Consider the following 12,581-nt stretch of genomic DNA (forward strand, 5'->3'; position numbering starts at 1 on the left):
TAAAACCGTTGACTTAAAAGGGTGTGACTCTGTTTAGGACTGCACAGTAAGAGTCACACCTTGACTTTCTTCCTTAGGCTTCCACATTTATGTACCTTGCTTAAGGCTCTTTCTCACCTTTTGTATTTGTTTCTCTGGCAGTCTGCTGGTTTACAGCCAAGCAGATAAATTAGAGGAGAGGAGATGGATGCAAACTACTTTGGGTCCCCATTCAAAAGGGGTATAAATGAAGCAAGTAAATAGATAAGTAAATAAAGGTACTTAAATGCAAAAAAGTCCACGACTAATTCTTCAGGAAGGAAATTCGAATTGAATAGGCTTATGCTTGATTGAGTGGCATGAACTTAAAACTTGAAGCCCCATTTTCTACCATCATAAATTGGTGCAATGCAGGACAGCAGTTAGGAAACCAAGAGAAGAGGAGTTGGCTTTTATATCTCACTTTTCTCTACTTGAAGTAGAAGAAGAAGAGTTTGGATTTATATCCCCCCTTTCTCTCCTGTAGGAGACTCAAAGGGACTTACAATCTCCTTGCCCTTCCCCCCTCACAACAAACACCCTGTGAGGTAGGTGGGGCTGAGAGAGCTCCGAAAAGCTGTGACTCGCCCAAGGTCACCCAGCTGGCGTGTGTGGGAGTGCACAGGCTAATCTGAATTCCCCAGATAAGCCTCCACAGCTCAGGCGGCAGAGCTGGGAATCAAACCTGGTTCCTCCAGATCAGAGTGCACCTGCTCTTAGCCACTGCTCTTAGCCACTACGCCACTGCTGCTCTTAGCCACTTAGCCACTGCTTAGCCACTACGCCACTGCTGAAGTAGTCTTAGTACAGCTTACAATTACCTTCCCCTCCCCACAATAGGCACATTGTGAGGTAGGTGGGACTGGGAGAGTTCTTAGAGAACTGTGACTGGCTCAAGGTCATCCCGCAGTCTTCATGTGAAGGGATGGAGAAATAAACACGGTTCACCAGTTTACAGTCCACTGCTCTTAACCACTGCACCATGCTGACTTTGTGTTGATGGTTGAGCTTGTGTAGCCTGGAGTAAAGAAAAGAGAGCGCAACCTTGGCCATAGCAGACAAATACCTAAAGGACTATTTACATACACCAGATGGCAAAACCGGATCTAATGTAGTTAAATAACAGAAGGGTAGCACTGAACTTCAGTAAACATTTCCTAAACGGGGAGAGCATTTCCATAATGGGACCATTGGGTGTTGGAGAATTCTACACCACTGGAGATCTCATAGAATTATACCTTGTACAGCACTGGAGGTTTTTTAAGCACGGTAGACAGCTGTCTGTTGGGCATGCTTAAGCTTTGGATGTTGCAGAACTATCTAGAAACGTAGGAGCATGCAAACGTTCCTGTTTTATCTAAAATTCACTGGAGTGGCTTCTGTATTCTAGCAGCAGTGGCTTCTGTATTGAGGAACGACTTGGTGGTAGGCATCTGTTTTGCATGCAAAACATCCAAGTTCAATCTACAGCATCTCTTGTTTTAAAAGTATCCAGTCATTGGTGATGCGAAAGACCTATACCTGATCTTGAAGAGCGACTGCCAGTCTGAGTAGGTGACAGTGATGTTTATGGACTAATGGTGTCATTCAGTATTAAGATAATTTCAGTATTCATTCTGACATAATCTTAACGTATATCCCATTATCCTAGATCAGCTACCAGAGCATTGAGTCCTTTGACCCTGCAGTCAACGTCCCTGGTCCTCGGCGCACTGTCTCCAAGCTGCGAAATGAAACCTACCATGTCTTCTCCAACCTGCACCCGGGAACCACTTACCTTTTTTCGGTGCGGGCACGTACTGGCAAGGGCTTTGGGCAGACTGCGCTGACGGAGATCACCACCAACATCTCAGGTAGGGGTGTGGAGTGGGGAAGGGTGAGATGAAGGGCAAGGCTCTCCCTTCGGTAGGAAATCTCAGCTTTGCCAGAAATCAGGGCTTGACTGTGACACTTTGAGCTTGTGTCTCCTGCTCCAAGTTTATGGGCCAGGGAATTAGTGCCATGTCTTGGATGTAGAGACATCTGGCAAGTATGCAGAAGTCATTCTTTTTCCTTCCAGGAAAACAAATTGATGAGTGTGATGAGCTGGTTTTCTGCTGACAGATACACCCATATGTGATCGTGGCACTTGGTTGCAAGGCTCTTTGCCAGCTGCTGATGAAGGAGAATTTCATTAACCATTTCCGCCTTTCCCACTCCAGTTCCACTTTGATATACTTCTTTCTTTTGCATTCTTTCTTTTGCATATACTTCTTTCTTTTGCATTCATCTCTCTTTGTGTTCTCCCTCCCTCCCTCCCTCCCTCCCTCCCTCCCTCTCTTTCTTTCTTTCTTTCTTTCTTTCTTTCTTTCTTTCTTTCTTTCTTTCTTTCTTTCTTTCTTTCTTTCTTTCTTTCTTTCTTTCTTTCTTTCTTTCTTTCTTTCTTTCTTTCTTTCTTTCTTTCTTTCTTTCTTTCTTTCTTTCTTTCTTTCTTTCTTTCCAAATACCCTGATTCACTGGTTATTATTTTGGGAGATTTAAACAAAGCAAACTTAAGGGAAGACCTACCAAAATACTTTCAGCATGTCAACTGTCCCACCAGAGGCAAGAATATCTTAGACCACTGCTATACAACACTGAAAGATGCTTATCGGTCTTTACCACGTGCAGCTGTAGGCCATTCTGATCATTGCATGATTCACCTTGTACCTGCTTACAAACAAAGATTTAAAGCCACAAAACCAATAACTAAATCAGTGAGAACTTGGACTGAAGAGGCAAAGTTAAAGCTGCAGGTATTTGCCTTGACTGTACAGTCTGGAATATTTTTAAAGACAATTCTGCAGATTTGGATGAACTCACAGATACTGTAACATCATATGTCAGCTTCTGTGAAGATCTTTGTATACCAACCAGGAACTTATGTATATATAGTAACAACAAACCTTGGTTCACAGCCAACCTTAAGCAGTTACGTCGGTCCAAAGAAGCGGCCTACAGAAAGGGTGATAGAATGCTGTACAATCAGGCCAGAAATGTATTAACAAAGGAGATCAGAGCAGCAAAAAGAAACTACTCTGAAAAGCTAAAAAATCAGTTTTCACCAAACGGAACAGCAAACATGTGGAAAACTCTCAAAAATATCACCGGTTATAGTAAACCACCTTCCCAAGCTGAAGGAAATCAGCAATTGGCAGACTCATCTGAACGTGTTCTACTGTAGGTTTGAAAACAATTTTCAGTCACCTTTCTCCACAACTACTATCTCAGATGCACCAACAATAGCCAAACTTCCTATAACTGAACCCATTTCATTGGGTTTACAACCCCTGGTGATCTCAGAAAAGGAAGTGCAAGATCTATTTCACAGACAGAAGCCTGGAAAAGCACCAGGCCCAGACAAGATAACACCTTCTTGCCTAAAAGTCTGTGCTGTCCAATTGGCCCCCCCATCTTCACCCAAATCTTTAACAAATCACTAGAGATGTGCTATGTTCCTTCCTGCTTCAAACACTCCACTATCGTCCCAGTGCCGAAGAAGCCTTCCATCAAGGAACTGAACGACTTACAGACCAGTTGCTCTAACATCTGTAGTTATGAAAACTTTTGAAAGGCTAGTGATGTACCATTTGAAAACCATCACGGATCCACTGTTGGACCCCTTGCAATTTGCATACCGAGCAAATAGATCGACAGATGATGCTGTTAATATGGCTTTGCACTATATCCTACAGCATCTTGAATCGCCAAAGACCTATGCAAGGGTCCTCTTTGTTGACTTTAGTTCAGCATTCAATACTATCAGACCGGACATTCTTCTAACCAAACTAAATCAGCTAGCAGTACCTGAGCATATTTGTAAGTGGATCACAAGCTTCCTAACAGATAGGAAACAGCAAGTGAAGCTAGGAAAAATTACATCAGACACCTGTAAAATGAGCACAGGGGGCCCCCAAGGCTGTGTACTTTCACCACTTCTCTTCTCTCTGTATACCAATGACTGCATCTCAAATGATCCATCTGTTAAAATACTGAAATTTGCAGATGATACAACAGTGATTGGTCTCATTCGAGACAACGATGAAACCGCATACAGACGGGAGGTTGAACAACTAGCCTCGGGGTGCCACTGGAACAATCTAGAACTGAACACACTTAAAACCGTAGAAATGGTGGTAGATTTCAGGAGAAACCCTCCCATCCTACCTCCTCTCACAATACTAGACAACACAGTATCAACAGTAGAGACCTTTAAATTTCTAGGCTCCATCATATCTCATGACCTGAAATGGACACCTAATATCAAAAATGTCATTAAAAAAGCACAACAAAGAATGTTCTTTTTGCGCCAACTCAGGAAGCTCAAACTGCCCAAGGAGCTGCTGATACAGTTCTACAGAGGAATCATTGATTCTGTCATCTGCACCTCTATAACTGTGTGGTTTGGTTCTGCAACCCAACAAGATCGACACAGACTTCAGAGAATAATCAGAACTGCAGAAAAAACAATTGCTGCTAACCTGCCTTCCATTGAGGACCTGTATACTGCACAGGTCAAAAAAAGGGCTGTGAAAATATTTACTGACCCCTCGCATCCTGGACATAAACTGTTTCAACTCTTACCCTCTAAACGTCGCTACAGAGCACTGCACACCAAGACAACTAGACATAAGAACAGTTTTTTCCCGAATGCCATCACTCTGTTAAACAAATAATTCCCTCGATAATGTCAAACTATTTATTATATATTTATTATATAATTACTGCACTACTTTTTTCATCATTCCTATTACCCATCTCCTCCCAATTATGACTGTATGACTATAGCCTGTGCTGACATTTCATTTTATTTTATGATTTTACATTTTATGTTTTTATTACTATTGATTGTTTCCTGATTGCTTACTAGACCTATATGACAATCATTAAGTGCTGTACCTTATGATTCTTGACAAATGTATTTTCTTTATGTACACTGAGAGCATATGCACCGGAGACAAATTCCTTGTGTGTCCAATCACACTTGGCCAATAAAGATTCTATTCTATTCTATTCTATTCTATTCTATTCTTTCTTTCTTTCTTTCTTTCGGGAACCAACCTGGTGCAGTGGTTAAGAGCAGGTGGACTCTAATTTGGGGACCTGGTTTGATTCCCCATTCATCCACATAAGTGTCAGACTCTTATCTGGTAAACAAAGATTTGCTTCGCCATGCCTACATTCCTGCTGGGAGACCTTGGACTAGTCCTGGTTCTTCAGAACTCTCTCAGCTCCACCTACTTCACAAAGTGTTTGTTGTGGGGAGAGGAAGGGAAAGGAGTCTGTAAGGAGAGAGAGGCAGGGAATAAATCCAAATCCCTCTTCTATTTCCAAATCCAATGAATAATAAAATACTTTTGATCTCTCCCTTTTCTTCCTTTTTCTTTCATTTTTCTCCTTTCCTTTCCCTCTTTCTCTTTGCTGGTCTTGTGTGGCTGGAGGAAAATTGCTTCTACAACAATGTAAGAAAAGATTAGGATTGATGCTCTCAGGTGCTTCAGGTTTTTGTGAAATGTGTCCAGTTCCATTTGGTATGGAGCGGGGGAAATCACTCCAGGTTTTTGTTTTTCTGTGAGTCAGCCATTTTTCCAACAGCCATTGAATTAAAGCCATTGAATCTCCAAAAGTTGTTGGAGAGGCTAGGACCAGACACTGACTGCCCTCCTGCCAATAGTTGCCCAGCAATGGCCCCTTTCAGTACTGTGTACCAGAGAACTCCCCAAGGCTCGTCTGTTCAAAGTGCCATCTTTCCCAGAAGACCTGGTAGAGGTCTTTCTTATCACTTACTCCTTGGGTGTGTTAACTGGTGATTGAACCTCTGACCTTCTGGTTGCAAAGCAAACACTTCTCTGCTGTGCCACAGTCCCACCTCCATTCTAGATCTCTAGCTAGAGATGCTTCAATCTCTACCCTGACATTTTGGTCATTTTTTTTGAGGCACCTTACAGCTCATCATATTGAAGGTTTTAGTACTGATCTTCAAAGCCTAAATGGCCTGGTGTCATCATATCTATGAGGCTGCCTCTCCTGCTGTATCCTCCAAAGAGCATTGTGTTGAGTTAAGGCTGGCTGGCTGGCTGGCTGGCCTTGACCTGGGCATTTTCAGCCTGGTGGAACACTCTGTCAGATGAGACTTAGGCCCTGCTGGATCTTACACAGTTTTGAAGGGCTTGTAAGACAGATTTGTTCTTCTAGACCAGGGGTCTGCAACTAATTGGCCATGCTGGCAGGGGCTGATGGGATTTGTAGTCCATGAACATCTGGAGAGCCGCAGGTTGCAGACCCCTGTTCTAGGCCTATGTTTGATGCAGCAATGGTATTCCATCAGGTGGGCCCTCCCCCCCCTTAAAATCTTTCTGTTTATTATTTTTAATGGGTATGAATATTTTAATTGTTGGAGTTTTTGCACCATCTGGATTAATTGTCTTAGATTATTACAGGAGAGACTGAGGAATTATATCAATTTTATTATGTGTTATGTTAGATGCCTCCCTGAGCTCAGAAGGGGAAAGGTGGCCTATAAATACAAACAAACAAACAAAACCATATCTACATAAGGTAACCAAGACAGTGCAAATCAAGTTTTAAAAGACATATTAGACAGACTGCTGAGAAAACCCAAGAAAAGTGTAAGAACCACCAGAAAATCCCTTAGTATCAGATGCCGTGGCTTCCCTGCCCCATCACTCATTTTTTACCTGGCCGACAAATTAGGTACCAGACAAGCAAATAAAAGGAAGGACCTTCAGTGGCTGGAGCACAGAGAATACTTTCTCACTGACAGATACCTGTTCTGCCCCAATGTCAGGGGCACCTAAAGCAAGGTCTCTGCTCCTAGGCTTTCACAAGTGGCGCCATATGGTTGCTATAACTGGGTGAGTTCCGCAGGGCCTGTAAGACTGTGTTGTTCCACCGGGCCTTTGGAGTGACCAGCTGCTGACATGGTGCCCCCTTACTGCCCTGCCCCTAGGGCAGTTACATCAGGGTCCCCTCATATTCAGGGGTCCTGCCATCCCCCCCTATGGGGGTAGGTTTTAAATTGGGGTCGGACGCCTTTTATTATGTATTATGGTTTTTTGCTGTTTTATGAGTTTTAAGCTATTTTATGGGATGGAGCCTATGTGTTTATATTTGTACGACCGCTCCTGTTGATGTTGTAGTGAATGTTGTTCACCGCCCGGAGCCCTTCGGGGATCGGGCGGTATACAAATTAATTAAATAAATAATAATAATAATAATAATAATAATAATAATAATAATAATAACAACAACAACAACAACAACAACAACAACAGGGTGCCACTCAGCCTGTGTGATTTTATAAAGTGTGACAACATCTCTGAAGTGGTCCACCAATTGGCTTGTATATGGGTGAAGCAACTGTGTTCTTCATCTCCAGTGATGGCACAGGCGCCGTATAATAGGTGCTATGCTGTTGTGACTGATGCACTAGCTTGGAGGAAGGATATGTTCCTAGCATGTGATTGGCTAGATACAAAATTGCCCCGGTCACACAAGAGAGCAGCTCCTTAAGGGGAAAGCATCTGGTTTCCCTGGAGTGTTGGAATTGCAACTGTACAGTTATTTCAACCCAGATGGCCACTGCCTGGAAAGGTCATTTCTCTTTACAGACAACACTTCATCTCTTCCCAGGTTTTGCATTCTGGACAAGAGGTGGTTTTGTACTCCTCGCCAGGTAGCGATCTCACAGCCACCGTGGTCTTGCGGCAATCGGGATGGGTGGCAAAGCCGTGGTGTTAAACTGACAGAGTAACCACACATGCCACTGGGCTAGCTTCTTTAAATATGCTTCCCATTGCAAATGGATTCTTCATGCTCTGGAGATCCCCTCCCCTTTCCAGCTACCCTGCGGTCAGAATTCAAATGGAAATAGTAGGCATTACATTTTACAACCCTGCTGGATAATTTACTCTCCTAGCAGTCCGAAGGCTGGCTTGTTTAGATTATGGAGGCTCCGGTGTTGAAACACATTTCCTAATGTGCTGGAGCAGCTTTGATGGTATCTATTAGAGGGGGTGGTCTGGGACCAAAGAAATTGAACGCTGTCGGCCCCGTGTCTCTCTAGAACCAGAGAAATGATATTATCTGCATGAGTGGGAAATATTGTCTGAGGTGGAAGAGATGAGGCGGTTATATCTGAGCAAAGAGGGTTCATTCGTGTTGTTTTTACATTACATTTCACAAAATCTGGAGTATGTTTTTTTTCCTGCTCTGAAGAGGGTGTTTTATTTAGGGACGCAGTTCTGTTTTATTATGGCCGAGCTCAATGGTCCAGCGTAGTGCTCAAGAGCTGGGCAATTGTCGAAGTTGGGGGTGCACCAAAGAAAGCATTCTGCTGCATTGTGGATGATGAACACACGGAATAAAAAAAAGAGTCAGATATGTAGTTCCCTTGGAGGAGCCGCCGGTGTCTGCACTTATTGATTTGACTACCACTAAAGATAGATAGCTTTATGGTTCTGGGTGAGGTTTGGATACAGCAGGGGGGTCCAACTCTGGCACTTCAGATGTTCGTGGACTGCAATTCCCATCAGCCCCTGCTGACAGGGCCAATTGGCCATGCCAGCAGGGGCTGATGGAAATTGTAGTCCATAAACACCTGAAGCTCCAGAGTTGGATACCCCTGGGATGCAGGATATAGAATGAGCATAGAGATACATCCAGCCTTTGGTTTCCAGTTTGATTTGGGAAGCCTGTCAGTCTCTGAAGGACGCCTCTTAGACATTGTTGCCTCAATAGCTGAGCAGCAGTCAAGGAGAGATAGTTGCTAATTCTGCAGCAGCAACAGGGAAAGGATTCAACTTCCTGTGGGAAGCCGGAAGCCCCTGTGAGATCACACATTCTCTTCAAAAGCTCTGGAACAGACAGTGAGATATCTGACTATCTGCTCTGGGAGGTCAGTAAAAGGAGGGCTCAGGTGCTGGTAAGCCCCTTATTCTCTTTATTTGCAGTCACACTGGTGACAGTGGCCAAACAGAGGCTGTGGCCAAGGTAAGAGGGAGTGTCAGTGTCCTCCCTGACAATTTTTCTGCTGATGGCATAAATGGAGAAGTATCATATTGGGTATATTTTAACTGGATAGGCATATCTCTGTGTCTGGGGGTGGGGGCAGGGAAGCAAACACATTAGAGCATACCTGTGAGTTGTGTGCTGTGCCTGATGTCATAGCATTGTATTCAGAATTGCAGAGCCGCCCCTCCTCCACCCAAGAGCAATTGGTCTTGTTGGCCAAAATCCACCATGAGGAAACCGAGCTATTTCCCAGATAAATAGCCGGCTGCTGTCAAGGCACAGGGCTTAAATCTGCCTGTTCAAGTGCTTCATTTTTCCCTTTGGACAAATATTGCTTTTGCGGAGGGAACGACAGTATCTTACTGTTGGATCCCACAACTCCCTTCACACAAATTAAGAGTTTCATGGCATCAGAGGCCGATTCCTCACTTAGAGGGAGGCATGCCTTGGCTCCAACCTACAGCATTTCATATGTTGTATCTCACAGTCTTAGGAAAGGCTTGAGACTACAAGACTGACCAAAAGATGCAACGTGTACATTTATTTTATCTTATTTTTCTAACTTTTGTACTTATCTATGCCAATAAAAGGTGATGGTGGTGGTGGTGGTGGTGGTGTACATAGTAAGACAAGCGTAACAGTGATCTAATAGTGATAGTTACGCTTTTTACATATATTACAATGTACATTTTTCCTCAACATGTCATCATTGTTTCCAGGAAAACCGCATCCAAAGCATGTTGAATTAGGTCCCTTTTACAGAAGTGTTTTGCTTCATGCTGGATACCAAACTGCATGCAATATTTTTTTTCTTTCTGCACATCCCCACAGCATCATTCCTCAATCATCTTCCACTTGTTTGATTCTATAGTTTTCCCTCCTCTTGAACTTGCTTTGATACAATCACTGCCAAAACCGGTTTGCCCACTATTTGGACAGAAGGAGTGAGGATTTTTGAACCCCTCTGTCCGTGCTAATTTATGTGAAGGGAGTTGGGGGATCCTCTTTCACCTGCCATTTCTCCCTCCTATGCCATCATCTGACTTTTTGTTAGCTTCCATGGCAGAGTGGAGATTTTCATCCGAGTCTCCCAGATTCTATTCTGCCCCTAACCACTATTCCAAGCCGGGTCTCAAATGGAAAGAAACTGCAGAAAATATCCCTATTTGGATTCCTTCCTTCCTTCCTTCCTTCCTTCCTTCCTTCCTTCCTTCCTTCCTTCCTTCCTTCCTTCCTTCCTTCCTTCCTTCCTTCCTTCCTTCCTTCCTTCCTTCCTTCCTTCCTTCCTTCCTTCCTTCCTTCCTTCCTTCCTTCCTTCCTTCCTTCCTTCCTTCCTTCCTTCCTTCCTTCCTTCCTTCCTTCCTTCCTTCCTTCCTTCCTTCCTTCCTTCCTTCCTTCCTTCCTTCCTTCCTTCCTTCCTTCCTTCCTTCCTTCCTTCCTTCCTTCCTTCCTTCCTTCCTTCCTTCTGCTGCTGCTGCTGCTGCGAACACCTTAGCATTTGCAGTGGCAATGTCTGCACAGAGGAGAATTGCTGCCAGGAAGTAGTTGCCTTATTCTGGAGGGTGTCTGGAAGAGCCGGGGACGCTCTAAGTTAAAGTAGCATCAGATTTCTAAATCAGGAATGGTTGCCAGATGTGCACAATGTTATCCCAGCCACTGTCCCTTTGGGCACTCTTTCGGCTGTGGAGCTATCGCCTTCAGGCCAGGGCCCAGAATTTAGAACAGGGACTTGTCGATAATGTAGGGAGATCCATCTGTGCCAAGGCTGGCTTTGGTGTGATGAACACTCCAAAGGCCCAGCCGATGCCTGACAAAATAGTCTAAGCATTTGTTTTGAGCCATGCAGCCAACCATAATAGCCAAGAGATGCCAGGCTAGTTCCCAAGAGGGGGAGATTTTCACACTGACAACAGCTTTCCTCCAATGCGCATACCCACACAAACAGCCATACACACACGCCAGGGGGGAGATTACAGTGGAGAAACAAAGTAGTCTGCCTTGCAAAGGCACAAACAAGGGATTAATTGGGCTTAATTAACAAGCCATACAGTACTTAGGGCTGTTTGCTAATGTCTGTGGTGTAGCTATTAACCGTACTGAATGGGTTGCCATGTTGTTTAATGGGGGCCCAGGAATTACAAGCCAGCAGGCAGTGGACCTGTGTGACTGCTAATTAACTAGGCCCTCTGGGCTGCTGCAAAGAAAGAAGGAAGACAGAAATAGTTGCAAGGAGCTCTTTTGCTGAATCTGTTGAATAAGGACACTTGGCAAAATAACAGTTGATACATTTCCACATTCTGGTCAAATTTTGAAGAAGAAAAAGAGGAAGAGGAGTAGGAGTTGGGTTTATATCCTCCCTTTCTCTCCTGTAAGGAGACTCAACGGGGCTTACAAACTCCTTTCCCTCCCCCCCCCCCGCCCACAACAGACACCTTCTGAGATAGATGGAGCTGAGAAAGCTCTGAAGAACTGTGACTAGCCCAAGGTCACCCAGCTGGCATGTGTTGGAGTGCACAAGCTAATCTAGTTCCCCAGATCAGCCTCCACATCTCAAGTGGCAGAGCGGGGAATCAAACCCAGTTCTCCAGATTAGAGTGCACCTGCTCTTAACCACTACACCACGCTGGCTCTAAGGCTGCATCTCTACTGTATCCACCAAAGTTGAAGTGAAGTGCTTACAGGGTTGAAGCTCAATGGCAGAGCACATGTTTTTCATGAAGTTGAGAGGTCTCCTTTAGTGGATGCTGGGTAGGATTATGCTCAGCCTGAGACCATGGGAGAGACATTGTCAGCAAAGCAGGAAACTCTGAACTTGATAGGCTGGTGGTGTGATCTGGTGTTAAACAGCTTCATATATATCTAGATATACATAAATATACTTTGCTAGTACAAAGAATGCCTCAGATATACATAACACTGGTTAATTTATTACCAGGAATGGAACAAGCTTTGGACTAGAAAGGGACGAGAGGACCACATCTCTCTCAAACCGCTTCCTGGTACAGGACACTTATAGGAAGTCTTGAGAATACTATGTAAGAGGAAGCCCCCACCCAGGGAACCAGAAAACTAGATGCATCCAAAATGGACACACACACGCACACAAAGATACACACACACACACACAACACACACACACACAAACACATGCCCCTTATCTCTGGGACACATAAGAAATCTGAGGCAAAGCCCGAACCAGAAGTTGTCATGCTTCCCTTAGTAGCACATGACATCCCATTATAGAGCCTCCTCTGAATGAGGAAGCTAAAAATCTCATCTGGATCAGGGCCGCTTTACTAGACCCAGAGAGATTAAACAAGAACAACACACCATCAACTTGTATACTGCCTGGAATTGCTGATTCAACATTTCTATCGCCCAGTTCTGAATTTCCAGCACCTGCACTCTCTGGACAGCTCCCCTGTTCTTAGAACTCGAACATTCTGGCAATTCTTTCAGTCATTCCAAAGATTGCTGACCTGCTGGACAGCTCCTGTGTATTTGGGCCATTT

At 44.2% G+C, this 12,581-nt stretch overlaps 1 protein-coding gene across 8 annotated transcripts in view; it reads left to right on the forward strand.

The window, feature by feature from the left end:
- The window catches only part of PTPRU (protein tyrosine phosphatase receptor type U), a 488,373-nt gene that overhangs the window by 327,006 nt on the left and 148,786 nt on the right, over positions 1 to 12,581 (forward strand). For all 8 annotated transcript variants that reach the window (XM_048499773.1, XM_048499774.1, XM_048499775.1 and 5 more), the window contains exon 10: positions 1,670 to 1,871. In XM_048499773.1, the coding sequence (XP_048355730.1) occupies positions 1,670 to 1,871 (202 nt within the window). The remainder of the gene's footprint in view (positions 1 to 1,669; positions 1,872 to 12,581) is intronic.

Source organism: Sphaerodactylus townsendi, linkage group LG06, assembly GCF_021028975.2.
Source record: "Sphaerodactylus townsendi isolate TG3544 linkage group LG06, MPM_Stown_v2.3, whole genome shotgun sequence".
Lineage (NCBI taxonomy): Eukaryota > Metazoa > Chordata > Lepidosauria > Squamata > Sphaerodactylidae > Sphaerodactylus > Sphaerodactylus townsendi.